We start from the raw sequence: 15,115 nt of genomic DNA on the forward strand, positions 1-15,115 counted from the left end.
GAAGGGCGGGTGGGGGCTTGTCGATGACCGTGCCACAGAGGGTGGTGTTGGGGTTGCCTGGATCTGAAAATGGAAGTGTTCCATGGTTGTCGTTGGGTCGTTTGACTGCATGGTCAGGCGGAGGGTGTTCTTGTGGATGATGTCGATGTCTCATCCTGGTCGGTCGGTGTGGTTCTTGTGGGTGATTTTTTAGCCATTGGGGATGGCGATGGAGATGTCAAGTCCAAAACAAGGGTTGGTCCTGATTCCTGGGAAAAAAAACCATGTCGGGAGAGGCAGCGTTTAGGAGTTCCCAGATTTCTGTGGCTTGTTTGTGGAGGGATCACACATTGAGGAGGATGCAATCGAGCCGATGGGAGCATAGTTGGTCAGCTGGGCAGCGAGAGGGGCAGGTGTATTGGTGTGGGTAAAGGTGTGGCTGCAGTTCCAGCAGGCAAAGGGTCCATGGGTCTCTTATCGCTCCCGCAAGTGAATCGCGCCCGCCCCTCTACCCCCCACCGCGCGAGTCGCGCATGTTTGTGGTTGTTTTTCGCTAATTGTTGCCGGTCGTTGGCTTGAACCGCTGGCTTGAAGTCATCTTGTGGAAGGAGTGGTTTGAGATTCCTGAGTATACTCATCTGGTTTTTAGCGTTATTGCATATATTGCTAATATTATTCTACATATTCAAGTGCATGTCCAGTGTGATTTTGTGGGATTTAGCAGATTCAATAATGTGGGGGTAGCAGTTGAAGGCTGTGAGGTGATCCAACCAGAGGTCGATCTTGGGTGTGTGATTAGGAGGTGAGATAAGAAGGAATTCCGTTTTGGAGGTGTTGAGCAAGAGGTGATTCTCAGATAGCCAATTCTGAGTATTTGTTGAAGTAGAGTTGAGTGAAGTGAGGTCATCAGAGTAGTTGATTTTCAGATAAAGTTGAGTGTCATCTGCATACAAATGAAAAATAATGTTTGCGGAATTCAGTTAATTTGCAAACGGTTCCAATAATAAATTGAAGGGGATGGGTGATAAGGCAGACCCTTGTGGTACCCCCATGGATACTGCAGCATGCTTGGATAGGGAATGATTCACCTTGACTCTTTGAGATCTTGTGGAAGAAAGATGTAAACCTTTGCAATACCAGTCCTGAGAAGCCCATCCTGTGTTCTAGAATGGATAAGAGGTTGTCATGATTGACAGTGTCATACGAGTAGGAAAGGTAGAGGAGGATCAGGAGGCAGGATTCTTTTTGGTCTAGCATTTTTAAAATGTCATTCAAGATGAGAGTTAGAGCAGATTCCACGGTGTGACCTCTCCGAAATCCAGACTGATTTTGGAAATTCTCTATGTGTACCCAAAGTTGCAATAGTACACATTTTTCTAGAAGTTTAGCCGAGTGGGGATGTTAGAAATTGGACAGAAGTTTTTAAAGATATGTCGACATTAGGTTTTCTTAGGATGGGGGATACCTGACCAGCTTTTAGGTAGTCAGGGTTCATGCCTTGTGACAGTGAAGAGTTGACAATCTTTGTCCAAAGTGTGATGATGGCATCTCTGATTTCTTTGAAGATGGGCGGAGGTAGTGGGTGGCTGAAGTGGTTAGATGGGTTGATCATAAGGAGAATGTTGTAAATGTCTCTTTCGCTGATTGGAATAAAGGTATTCCAAGTGGCATTGTTCTTGGTGGCAAGTTTCAAGAGATTGATGCTCTCATGTTTGGCAAAGGGAGAAGCAAACCTGTAGGATTGAAGAAGAGCCGTTTTAGAATCCAGGTCACTACTGATGATTTTTGTTTTCTCAATGAAGAAGGCAGCCAAATCGTAACATGATGGAAGGCCGTCACCAGGGTCCCGGCGGCAGGGTGCTTTGACCGGTTGTTGTTTAACACTTCAAAAAGTTTCTTGGGTCGGTTTTTGGCTTGATTAAGTTGAGCTCTGAAGAAATCAGCCTTTTCATTCTTGATTTTTTTATTGTAGCAACTCCTATCTGATCTAAGGTTAAATATTGGATGCAAGTGGAGCGCTTACTTACTATGGGAAAAGTCTCCGTTCAGATATCGGGGTATCAAAGTGGCACATACCGAATCACTGCAACTTAGCCTTAATGCCGACAGCGTCATGGAGGGACAGAAGTCCCCTGTTCTTTTTTTGACCACATTGCCCCTGTCACTGATGGGCCGATTGACCATTGCCAAGATAGTGCTGCTTCCGAGGGGCCTGTATGTGTTACAGAACTCACTTTCCCCTTTCCACCGAGGATTTTCAGGCAACTGGACTCACTTGTGGTATCCCTTCTGTGGTCGGGTAGATGTAGCAGAGTGTCCCTGTTGACTCTGACGAGAACGTATGTGGAGGGAGGGCCGAAACAACTTGACCTGTATCACTATGCCAATCAGTTGCAGGATACGGTCCGGTGGCTGAACCCAGTTGCCAATTGGGAAAAATGCCTGGAGGCGGGAAGGGTTACAGTGGAGCGACTACCTGAGCTCCTGATGTAGGGAACATGGCTCCCACATGACGACCCGCATACAATTGGATTTATAGCCACAATTTGGCAACGATTTGCCCATAAAGTGCCAAAGCGGACCCCATTTCACGAGAACTCCCACCATGGTTATTGAAACCCATCAGATAGATGATGGATAATGTGTCCTTCCAAGCATGGCACACAGGCGGGTGTGCTCACCTTGAAGATCTGTACCCTTTCGAGTCCTTCAGATCATTTGGGGAAGCCTTTCGCACGTTTACACTTGGCCCTGGGCATTTTTCTACATCGCTAGGGACACTTAGCTCGCCTTTCCCGCGGCACCGAGTCCCACGCATACTCTAGGAGTACTCTTGTCCTGCAGTTCAGGCCACCAATTGGTCACACTGTTATATAGGATAATGCGAATAGACACAGTGGGGTCCCCTCCCCAAGGTCATTGTCAGCATGGGACGCTGACATGGATGCACCACTGGAAGATAAGGATTGGTTGCGAGTCAATGAACTCACACACACAGTTTCCTTTAATGCCCACTTTAAATTAAGCTGGTTCACTATAATTTTATGTACAGGACATATCTTACCCCTAAAGACCTACACTGTATGACCAGATTCAAAGAGGGCTGTGTGGCTTCCCCTGGAGCCTACACCACTGAGCTGCATATTGGGCAACATTAAACGTCCAAATGGCAGGAAGATGGCTTACAAATGTATGCAACTTTAGCTAGATATGGCCAGATACAGGATTACAATCTCCTGGATGGGTAGCAGAGCTTCTGACTTTGACTTTTCGCATAGTGATTTACAGGAGTGGGCATTAGCTGAGGAATGTCACATAAAGTTTAGTAGGTGGGACAACAAGGTGATTAAAGACCTCATATTGTGGAGGGACCTCTGCAACACACTCCTAGATCCCAAAGCCACTGCGGTCTTCTCAGCTAGTGACAGCATGGCTAATAATGGGGATATTGGTTCATATGCAGATGGTGCAGTGGACTCCACATAGAGATTTGAAACATTTTGGCATGCCTGTGTGTGAAGAGATACGATTTCCTGGATGGCTCTCAGAAATCATAAATGGGATGTATGGTTCTGGATGTGTCTGGTAATATGCTCCCTATACAACATGTCTTATTTGCAACTTCTGCTGTCTGTTTGTTTAATACAAAACTGAAAAATAATGCAAAAGAAAAATATATAGTGCATTAACTCTTTTTTCACATCCAGAGTATGTAAGCCCCGTTCCGCTACCAACTCAATTGTTTGATTAAGGTGGAAGCTAGAGACCACCCTAGGGGGGAATTTGGTTTTGGTTGTCAGAGTCACCCTATTGATGAACCTGAAAGAACGGTTCTTTACATGTAAGAGCATGTATCTCACTGATTTATTTAAGGGAATTGTAAGAATTTAAGAATAGACATACACAGCCCCGAAAGGTTGAGGTAACCAAACTCAAAGACCGCCAGACCCAAATTTAAACATTGAGTTGCTGAAGATTGGGGTCTTGAAGGGTCCAGTGATTTTGTGTAAGAAGGTTCGTCCTGTTGCGGAGCTTCAATTGGGAAATTAGCGCAAGCTCGAGCAGAGTGCAGTACTATGGTCGGCATGTCTAGGTTAAAGCCACTAAGGTGAGGGTAAAGGATGTCTTCCTCAGCCTTTGGACTACAAATGGTAGAGGTGAAAAAGCATAGACCAATATCTTTGACCAGTTCATCCATATTGCATTGCCCATGAACTGTGGGTGTGGTCACTTTACAGTGAAATTTGGGCAATTAGTATTTTCAGCGGTGGTGAACAGATCTATTTGGATATGCCCCAATAGCTGGAAGTACAGGAGTAGAAGAGTCGAAACTGGGGGTGGAGTTCTCACTCATGGACTTGTTGATGCATCCTGTTGAGTAGGTCGGCTAGATCGCTGTCCACCCTGGGAATGTGTTGAAGAAGCAGATGCACTCTTTGATGTACTGCCCACCCCCAAATTCTATGGGCTACTGCTGATAGCTGGATGGAATGTGTGCACTCTTGGTTCTGTAAGTACACGATGTCAGTCGTTTTGTCTGTGGATACTAAGACTGTCTTGTTCTGAATAAGACAACAGAATGCCTAAAGGGCGAGCTGAGTAGCAAGCAGTTCCAGGTTGCTGATGTGGAGTGACTGTTGGGCAGAAGGCCACATTAACTGCACAGTGAGATGATTGAGTTGCGCACCCCAGCCAATAAGTGAGATTTCTATGGTGATGGAGACCTGTAGGATTGGGTCAAGGAAGAGCTGCCATTGCGATAGGTTGTGTATATTACTCCACTTTGGAGAATATGTGCAGCTCCCCACCAACACCAGATCTCTGGACGACCCTCCACCTGACATCACTGTGTCCCTAGGCACTCTTGTACCGGATGCATACGCAGTCTGGCATGGGGAATTATTGCTTTGCAAAATGCCATCATTCCTAATAAGCACATCACCATGCTGACAGTTAACTGGTGATCCCGCTGAAAAGGAGGTAGTAGGTTTTTGAAACGCCTGTACCCTTGCAGTGCTGGGGTAAGCCATCTTTTTTGAGGAATAAGGAAGTACAGGGAGTACACTCCCTTTCCGTGGTGTTGTGGTGGAACTGCCTCTATGGCTCCTTTGGCAATTAGGACCCGTATTTCCTCTTGCAAAAGGCGTAGATGGTCTGTGGATAGTTTGTGTTGACAAGGAGCATTGCTTGTTGGGGGTTGAATGAGTATAAGACAATACCCCTAGTGTATAATGTCGAGAAACCAGTGATCTGAGGTGATTTCTGTCCAATGGGGCAGTAGTCCCTACAACCTTCCCTGACAAGTTTTATGATCAGGGCTATATATTCACTGTTTAGGAGGAGTAACCTCTTTGGGGGCAATGCCCTTTCCTATGGCCTTGATTATTTTTATTCCTACATCTACCTCTATAGTGCCCCGTAAGGGTGTCTGCTGGATGAGCTTGGAGAAAGTAGAAGAGGCCTCCAATGTCTTATTAGTGCTGTGGTAAGAGCCACAAGGAGTAGGAGTCTGCAAAGCTCCCATGTCTTTGGCAGTTATGATATCCTTTTAAAATGTCCTCTAGCATATGTTTCTAGGCTTACTATCAAAAGGGACATTCAAAAGGTTTTGCTGTACCTCTGAATTGAAGCTGGACACTCAGAGTCACATGTGGCTTCATAATAGGATACTTGTATTTACCCCCTGTTCATCTGGATCAGCAACATCCAATGTGCAGCGGATGTTGGTGCGGGCGATGAGTTTGCCCTCCACTATCAACTCCTGTCCTGCTCTGGGTAATGCTGGACCAGATCCAACATATGACCGCAGTTTACATGATCGTACTGGGAGAGCAAGTCTTTATAGTTGGCATTACGCCACTGGGTTACAGATTATGCTGCTACACGTTTGTCCCCGGCGTCAATATTTTTACTCTGCCAGTCTAGAGGATGTGCGTCCTCTGTTCCGTGAGTAATAGCTTGCTTCCAAGCTGTATGTACCAACAAGGAGTCAGGGAGGAACTGGCGTGTCTTTTGGTGGCGCCTGAAACGTTTTGTCAACTCTCGAGGTGACAATCGTAGCTTTAACTGGCTCCTTGAAAATCTCAGTATCTGGCTTAAGGACCCCATTAAATGTAGGCAAGATTGGACTGAACGTTGAGTAGCAGACAAGGTCTCCATGAGGTAGTCATTCTCCTTATGTTCTACATTCAATTATACCTTATGAAAGGTGGCATGGTATAAGGTAACATTATCTGGGGACAATGGATACTTGCGGTACAGGTCTGGATCTGTGTCTGCTGCAGGCTCTTCATAATAATCATCCCAAGGATCTGGGCCTTATTTATTTATTTATTTATTTATGATTCTTGTAGAGCGCACAGCTACCCCCGTCGGGGGTGTCCCGGCGCTAAAACCGTCAGCAGAAAAGAAAGAAGGGCCTGTCTAGATAGAAGAGAATAGCCAAGTTTTCAAGCGTCTACGGAACAGTGCTTCAGAAGGGGCAAATCTGAGGTCTAAGGGAAGGCTGTTCCAATGTTTTGCAGCAAGGACAGCAAAGGCTCTGCCACCCATTCGGGCGCGGCGGAAGCGTGGCACCACCATAAGACGAAGACTGTTAGAACGTAGGTCTCTTACTGAATGCGATAATGTCAATCTCTTTCTCAAGTATTCAGGTCCGGATCCGTTCAGAGCACGGAACGCAAGAGTGAGAATTTTAAACTTAATGCGGCAGGCTATAGGAAGCCAATGGAGCTGTTTGCGAAACATTGAGATCGGGTGTCGGAAAGGGATATTGCCAATCAGTCTTGCTGCCGCATTTTGGACTACTTGAAGGCGTTCAATTTGGTACAATGGGGCCCCCGCATACAGACTGTTGGCGTAATCCAAATGAGAGGTTATTAAGGCCTGGGTAACTGTTCTGCGCGCATCCATTGGCAGAAATGGAAAGATTTTTCTCATCATTTTTAATTTTCCAAAGCAGGCGGCAGTAACTTTATTAATTTGTGGGCTGCAGGAGAGCGTATCATCAAACTGGAATCCCAGATTACGAGCAGAATGCACCGGTATTGGGGGGGGGTTGAGAACCGTAGGCCACCAAAGTGAGGGGGGTATTGTCATTTTTTGATTAAAAAACAGGACTTCCGTCTTGTCAGTGTTAAGACGGAGATGGTTCAGGGCCATCCAAGAGCAGATTTCGCCCAAACAGTGGCGGAAACTAGAGAGGCTGGAGTCAGAGTGATCTCTAAAGGAGAATATCAGCTGAGTATCATCAGCATAGGAAATCACTCTGACTCCGCATGCCTCCACTACCCTGGCCAACGGTGCAAGGTAGACATTAAAGAATAAAGGACTCAAGGCCGAGCCCTGCGGGACTCCACAGGTAAGAGGTTTGCACTCCGATTTAAGAGGTCTGAGAAGAACCCTCTGAGATCGACCCTGGAGGAAAGAAGTGATCCACCGTAGTGCCGAGCCGCTCAGTCCAATCTGCTCCAGTCGATCTAGAAGTATTTGATGAGACACCGTATCGAAAGCGGCGGACAAGTCGAGGAGTACCAACATGGCCTCCTCGCCCTTATCCACACACTCTCGAACAGTCTCAGATACCTCTAGTAATGCAGTTTCCGTGCTGAAGCCCGCACGGAAACCGGACTGGGAGTCATGGAGTAGGGAATTAGTCTGGAGATATTCTGCAAGTTGAAGTTGGACGGCCTTCTCCAGGACCTTCGCTGGTTTCGGAAGGAGGGAAATAGGCCGATAATTACAGAATTGTGTGGGGTCCGCATCTGTTTTCTTCAGGATAGGCACCAGCAAGGCTTCTTTCCAAGCCGAGGGGAATTGGCCTAATTGTAAGGAGGCATTCCATAATGAAGTAAGCGGCTCTAATAATAGAGTAGCCAAGTCACTCATGATCTTAGGAGGAACCGGATCCAAAAGAGAGCCCGATTTGCACTGTGTAAGAAGAAGGCCTTCTGGGGGTCATAAAGGTTGAAGGTGCCCTTGGACTGTCACCACCCACCAAGTGTAAGGAGCTGTGTGGTGAATGTTGTGAAGAACCCTTTAGAGGAAAAGCAGGTTAAGGAGGAGAAGGGGGAAGAGGGAGTGAAGGAGAGGGTTGATAAGGAGGCAGTGGAGAGGTGGCCTTATCGTGTCTTTTAGCCTTCTTGGATGCAGGTGCCTAAAGAGCGTTGAGCTACTCCTCAAAAGACAATTTCCATTTATGAAGAGCAGTACCCTTTAATGCCTGCAGAGGGTTTGCCAGAATCCGACCAGCATCCGGGTGGATATGAATTTGTTTTGGTTTGCTTGGCATCCAGGTTTTCTTGGAGCCGCTGAAGTATTGGTAGCTCAGAGTCTTCCATAATGGAAGATGATCCAGCTGTAGAGGGCCTGGATGGAGCCAAATAGGACGCCAACCAGACATGGTTGAAGTCAATCTCAGCTATGAGTGTTTTGAGTCACCTGCTTTGCAGCGGGGTCTCTTGTTCCAAACACTTACGATTTGTGTCTCTCTCCTCCGAATGGCCTGATGCTGCATGTTTAGGCTCCGAGGGCTTCTCAGCCAGCCATTTCAAATCCGAGGGAAGCCCAGCATGTATTTTTGGATCCACCGCTGAAACAGCGGTCGGAGATCGAGCTTTCGAGGAGGATCTCAGTGCTGTATGGTATTCGGGTGCTGAATCTGACTCAGAATGACGTTGCCGAACATGGACGAGAGGCAGTGGCGCAACAGAGGCCGCAGGTGTAGCATGGGAGCTGCATAGTAGTGCCGCCTTCTGGTGAGTAATGGGAGCTATATATTCCACTGCAAACTTTGGAGGGTGCAGGGTCAGTGAAGGTTTTTTTTCCCCAACATCCACATCGGAATCAACACGTTACGGTGAGAAAGCTGCATCGCCCTCGACACCTGGGGAATCTGGGTGATCAGCATCCGACTCCTCTCTTTCTCTAAACAGTTCCGAAGTGTAATCCTCTCCTCTTCTATGTGCTACACATGCCATGAAAATAATTTTACAATACGATGCCATATTCAAGTTCAATCAAAATGAATATAAAACACAAACCAACCTACCCAGATGGGAAGCATTGACTTGCTGTTAGAACCCAGCTCTCTCTGACCAAAGACCCTCCACATTTGTGCTCATTTCTGAAAGAAAACACAGAAATGTTGGTGAATGTATGTCTACACATAACCGTAAAGAGTTCACATTCCTAAAGAGCAGTTTTAAACAATAACCAGCAATCAAATTCAGTGTTTACATTTAATGTATGTTCCATGATAATAGTATTATAAATCAGAGTTGCTGTCAAATCAGACACGTCTTAAAATGAACAATTTTGAATTACAAAATTCCCTCTTGTTTGCAACATACCCCCAGATGCATCAAGCATCCATTTTGCGATTCCTTATTAACGAAAAATATGGATTCGCTAATAAGGAATAGCAAAATGCTATGCATGAAGAAGTCGCTTAAGAAATTGCGATTTCTTAAAATTCCTTAATTGCGACTCGTAAATTGTCGCAATTAAGGAATACCTCAACATTCATTCTTATGGGCCTTGAGGCCCATAGGAATGGATGGGAAGACAATCTCAATTTGCGATTCTCAATTAGAGAATCGTAAATTGAGATTGCAATTTCAAGAGTGCCAGGGTGTCAAAAGGACACCCTGTTGCACCCCTGAAATCTGCATATGGGTGCATCTTGCACACACACATGCCCTAAGGGCATGCCTGTGTGAAAAATGAAACTTTGAAAAATGCACTTTAGTGCATTTTTCAAAGTTTTTGCAAATTACCATGAAGTTCAACTTCATGGTAATTTGCGCCCCCTATTAGCGAAATCGCTAATTTTTTAACGTTAATGCATTGCATTTAAGGAATCTCAATTTGAGATTCCTTAAATGCAATAGCAATTTAAGTAATCGCAATTTTGCGATTTCCTAAATTGTGATTTTTGCATTTGGGATGATGCATCCCAAATTCAAAAATACCGGTCGCAAAGGGGCAGATTCTGAGAATCTGCCTCTTTGCGAGCGGATTTTAGCTTAATGCATCTGGGCCTTACCCCCAGATGCATCAACAACCCATTTTGCGATTCTTTATTAGCGAAAAATACCAATTCGCTATTAAGGAATAGCAAAATGGAATGCATCAAGAGATCACTAAAAAATAGCGATTTCTTAGAATTTATTTATTTATTTATTTATTTTTGCGATTTATTGAGCGCACAACTACCCTAAGATGTCTCGGCGCTATTGAGGAGAGATCCGTGCTGAGAGAGAGGTAGCCTAAGCTTGATCAAAAAGCCAAGTCTTTAGATGCTTACGAAATGTCAACAGTGAAGGGCTCTTTTTTATGTGGGAAGGAAGTGTGTTCCACAGTCTAGAGACGGTGACAGTGAAGCGTCTGTCTCCCCAGTTTACCTTTTTCGTGCGGGGGACTGGCAGTAGATGAGCTGAAGAGGAACGTAGAGTTCTAGTTGGCATGTATGTGCATAAGGCTTTTTTCAGATATTGCGGCCCTATATTATTCATAGCCTTATAAGTGATGCACAGAGCCTTAAATTTTGTACAGCTTCGAAATGGAAGCCAGTGTAGTTGTCGAATAATGGGGGAAATTGATGCAAATTTAGGTGTCCAGGTCAGAATTCTAGCAGCGGCATTTTGGATTAACTGCATCTTACTCATGACTTGCTCCTGAGCGTTTAGCAATAGTCCGTTGCAGTAATCCATTTTAGATAGTACTAACGTGCACATAAGGGTCTTGCCTGCATAAAGCGGGAGAAACGGCAGAAGTTTCCTGATCATTCGGAGGGTATAAAAAGATGACGAGACCACGGCATTTGCGTGACTCATAAACGACAGCTTCTCATCAAATAAAACCCCTAAGTTTCTGACCTTTTTTACTGGGATTGGGGGAGGACCCAGATCTAACGGCCACCAAATGGGAGACCAAGAAGGAGTCAGCCGGCCAAAGATCAGGACCTCAGTCTTTTCTGAATTCAACTTTAAACAATTGTGGTCCATCCAAGTACTGATTGCCATCATTCCATCTTGGAAATTTGCTGCTACTGCTTCTCCATTGTTATGGATGGTTAATATCAACTGCGTGTCATCAGCGTAAAATGTTAACCCTATTCCATAAGACTTAATTACCCTCGCCAAGTCCGATACATAGATGTTAAATAGTGTCGAACTCAGCGAGGAGCCCTGGGGAACACCGCACGGTAGCGAGAAAACAGGAGAATAGAAGTCACCCAATTTAACAATTTGGGAGCGGTCTGACAGAAAAGAAGCCAGGAGAGATTTGGCTTTGTTTATAGTGCCCAGTTTGCCTACACGGTTGATCAAGATGTTGTGATCAACCGTGTCGAAGGCAGCAGATAAGTCCAGCAGAATGAGCACTGCTGCACCTCCCTGGTCCATAATCTCTCTGACTTCATCTGCCGCTTTTATTAATGCTGTCTCCGTCCCATGGCTCTTTCTAAAGCCAAATTGCGTATCATCGAGAAGATTGTTCTGGTCGATGTAATTAGTTAATTGGCTATTCATGATCTTTTCAATTATTTTAGTAGGGAAGGGGAGCACTGCAATTGGTCAATAACTTTTCGGCTCGGCCGGGTCCAGGTTGGGTTTTTTTGTAAGGGGTTTAATTATGGCCTTCTTCCAGATTGAGGGGTAATGTCCCGAAGAAAACATATTGTTACAAATTTCTGTAAGCACAGGTGCTATTAAATTAGAAACTGGCTTAAGTATCTGAGGAGGACATGGGTCTAGCGGTGACCCTGATTTAGTTATTGTAATGAGGTTTGTTATTTGATTAAGAGATGTTGAACAGAAATGTTCAAAGGTGGTAGAGATAGGGGTAACATCCTCATTGGAACTAACAGAGTCCAGGTTGGTTTGGGCGGAAAAATTTAAAAAGATGTCATTAACTTTGTGCTCAAAAAATGCTGCTAGATTATTGCACAAATTTGAGATGGTTCAGCAGTGGAACAGACTGGTAGAGTGGATAGTTTTGAGACTACCTGATAGAGTTGTTTGGTTGAATTTTTGGCTGACTCTATTTGCTCAAGATAGAATCTCTGTTTTTCTACAGCTAGCAATTTTCTGTAAGCAGCCAATGCTTGTTTATATAATTCTTTAGAATTGTTATCGTAATCTTTGCGCCACCTCCTTTCTAGGTTTCTGCAACGCTGCCTTTCGAGTCTTAACAATTCAGAAAACCAAGGGGCGGACGGTTTATTTCGATTGGGCATCATCCTTTTTGGGGGAACTAGTTGGATAAAGGCATTGTTAAGCCATGTGTTATAGTTTTCAGCAGCCATGTAAGGGTGTGTTGTATTATCTGATTGGGTGGCAGTTAAAATTGTTTGTAGGTTGGTCACGTTCAAGTTCTTCCAGTCTCGGAAGTGGACCTGCGAGCGGTGTACAGTATGTGGATTTTTATCGTATCGTATCGTATCGTAAGGGATGCTTATAAAGCGCACTGACACCATGGGTTTCCTGGCGCTGGTTGGAAGTAGAGGAGGCAGAGAAATTAACCAGATTGGGGAAAAAGCCAAGTTTTTAAAGATTTACGAAAAAGTGTCAAAGAGTTAGAAATTTTAAGGGAGAGGGGGAAAGAGTTCCAAAGCTTGGGGGCCAGGTATGCAAATCTCCGGCCCCCGGATCTGCAGAGCTTATAAGGGGGAACAGTCAGGAAGTGAAGATGGGAAGATCTCAAATTGCGGGACGGGCAATAGGGTCGGATGAGAGATTTTACAAAGGTGGGACAGAGACCAGCCAAAGATTTGAAAGTGAGGCAGCCGATCTTGAAGGCTGCCCTAGAAGCAACAGGGAGCCAGTGGAGTTTGACGAGAAGGGGCTTGGCAGATTGCCACTTGGGGATCCCTAAGGCCAGTCTCGCCGCCTGATTTTGGACCACCTGTAGTCTGCCCACCGATGTTTTAGGCAGACCATGGTAGATCGAGTTGGAAAAATCCAGGCGGGAGAGGACGAGGGCCATGATGACCTGCAGGAGGGCATCGGGTGTCAAAAGATATGCCACTTTCCTGATCCTGCGCAGTTGGTAGATGCAGGACGAGACCACGGTCGCCACCTGCGGCCCTAGGGATAGAGCGGAGTCAATAGTGACCCCCAGGCTCTTCACCGAAGCCACAGGGGTGGGAGAAGGGCCCAATTCCACCGGCCAGAAATGGGGCCCCCAGAAAGTGGAGCTCCTACCAGGAAGGAGGAGCTCCGTCTTACCGGGGTTCAACTTTAGCTGGTTATGGCCCATCCACTGGAGAATGTGGGACATAGCTGACTGAAAGTTGGGAATAGCAGAGGGGGAATTAAGAGGGAAGATAAGCTGCAGGTCGTCCGCGTAATTAAACACGGTGACGTCCCACAGCCTTAGAGAGAGAAGAAGGGGGCGAAGATAAAGATTGAAAAGAAGAGGAGACAGAGAAGAACCCTGGGGGACCCCACAGAGCAAATGCTCTCTAGGAGCCCTGAAAGCACCCAGGCTTAGGGTCTGAGACCTGCCCGTCAGGAAGGATCTGACCCAGGCCAGAGCCAGGCCCTGGATGCCAGCCTGCTCGACACGGCGGAGAAGGATGTTGTGATCCACCGTGTCGAAAGCGGCTGACAGATCTAACAATACCAGGGCCTGGGGGGTGCCCCTGTCAACACCGTCCCTCAGGGCATCCAGCACGGCCAAGATCACTGTCTCCGTAGAGTGGCCGGGTCTGAAGCCAGCTTGGTTGACCTCGAGGAAGTTGGAGCTCTCGATAAACTGTGAGAGACAGGTGGTGACGTGGGCTTCCAGGATTTTTGAAAAGAAAGGTAGAAGGGAGATGGGGCGGTAGTTTGCCGGAGCGGCGGGGTCAACCCCCGGCTTCTTCAAAAGAGGCACCAACACGGCCTCCTTGAAGGAGCCCGGCACCGTCCCGGAAGAAAGGGAAGAATTTAGCAGGGGGAGGATACAGTCAGGTAGAGTATGACAGATGTCCCTCAGAATAGAGGGAGGGCAGCAGTCATCCGGGGATCCCGACTTGATGCGGGTGGCAAGAGTGGCCAAAGAGGTGGGGTCTAGGAGAGGGAATTGTGTAAAAGAAGAAGTGTTGTGGGGAGGGGGAACAGATCCAGCGCCAGTTATAGTTTTAATAGTGAATAGTACTACAGCATGATCGGTCCACGTTAATGGTTCTACTAGAGGTGGCAGAATATTCGGATCATTAGAGAATATGCCGTCAAGGGTATGGCCTGCTTGGTGGGTGGGAACTTTGCTCAATAGATTCAGGCCAGCCGATGACAAGTCACCAATTAAAACAGAGGTATCCCTGTCGGTGGTATTTTCTAAGTGAAAATTAAAATCACCTAAGATGGTATAATTCGAGTTTGTTGCTACTGGCTCAAACAGAAGATTAAGAACTGTTAAAAAAGTGGTTCGAGAGGTGGGTGGGCGATAAAGAAATGCACCATTAAAGGATTGTACCGGGGAAAGCGCGAAGGAAAAGGTTAGTGCTTCTGCGGCTCCAATATTTAGAGGTTCTGTCCTAAGAGTGAAGTGTTGTCTATAAATGACAGCTATCCCACCTTCTCTTTTATCTGAGGGTCTGTCCTGTCTGACTACCAAATATCCTTCAGGAATGGCAGAACAAAAATCCGGGCCAGACGCTTGATCTGCCCAGGTTTCTGTGAATGAAGAGGATGTCTATATTTTTGCTGGTTAATAGTTCATAGATATCATCCTTGTGTTTAGATAGGGATCTTGCATTGATAAGCGCGCATAGGATATTATTCTTTCCTTGAGCTTTGACCGGATTATGTAATATACGTTGTGCAATGGGAGGAGTTAACTTGTATGCACAAGTAGCGCATTGTGAGAAATTAAGATTGGTAAAAGTGTCTAGCTCAAAACATGGACATTGTGAATATTTTAAGGTGTTCCCGATGTCCCTTAGCTGATGACTAGTATAGGTTATTACCTTATCTTCATGATGATATCTATGGGGACCAAGGGTACTAGCGCTTCGCGCGATCCCAGCGCGGACTGGCGCAGACTGGCACCCCTTTGGCGCGGCTTCGGCCCGTTGACAGCGCTCCCGCTGCGCTCGTCCGCTGCGCTTCCGTGAAGCCATTTTAAGGTCTAAGCCCCGCCCCCAGCTGTA

General features: G+C 46.1%; 1 protein-coding gene across 1 annotated transcript in view; it reads right to left on the bottom strand.

Annotated features, from left to right (window-relative positions):
- Window positions 1-15,115, bottom strand: part of HGF (hepatocyte growth factor) — a 564,049-nt gene that overhangs the window by 91,980 nt on the left and 456,954 nt on the right. The window contains exon 14 of the mRNA XM_078674176.1: window positions 9,029-9,103. Coding sequence (XP_078530302.1) covers window positions 9,029-9,103 — 75 coding nt within the window. The remainder of the gene's footprint in view (window positions 1-9,028; window positions 9,104-15,115) is intronic.

The sequence above is a fragment of the Lissotriton helveticus genome, chromosome 1_1, assembly GCF_964261635.1.
Source record: "Lissotriton helveticus chromosome 1_1, aLisHel1.1, whole genome shotgun sequence".
Lineage (NCBI taxonomy): Eukaryota > Metazoa > Chordata > Amphibia > Caudata > Salamandridae > Lissotriton > Lissotriton helveticus.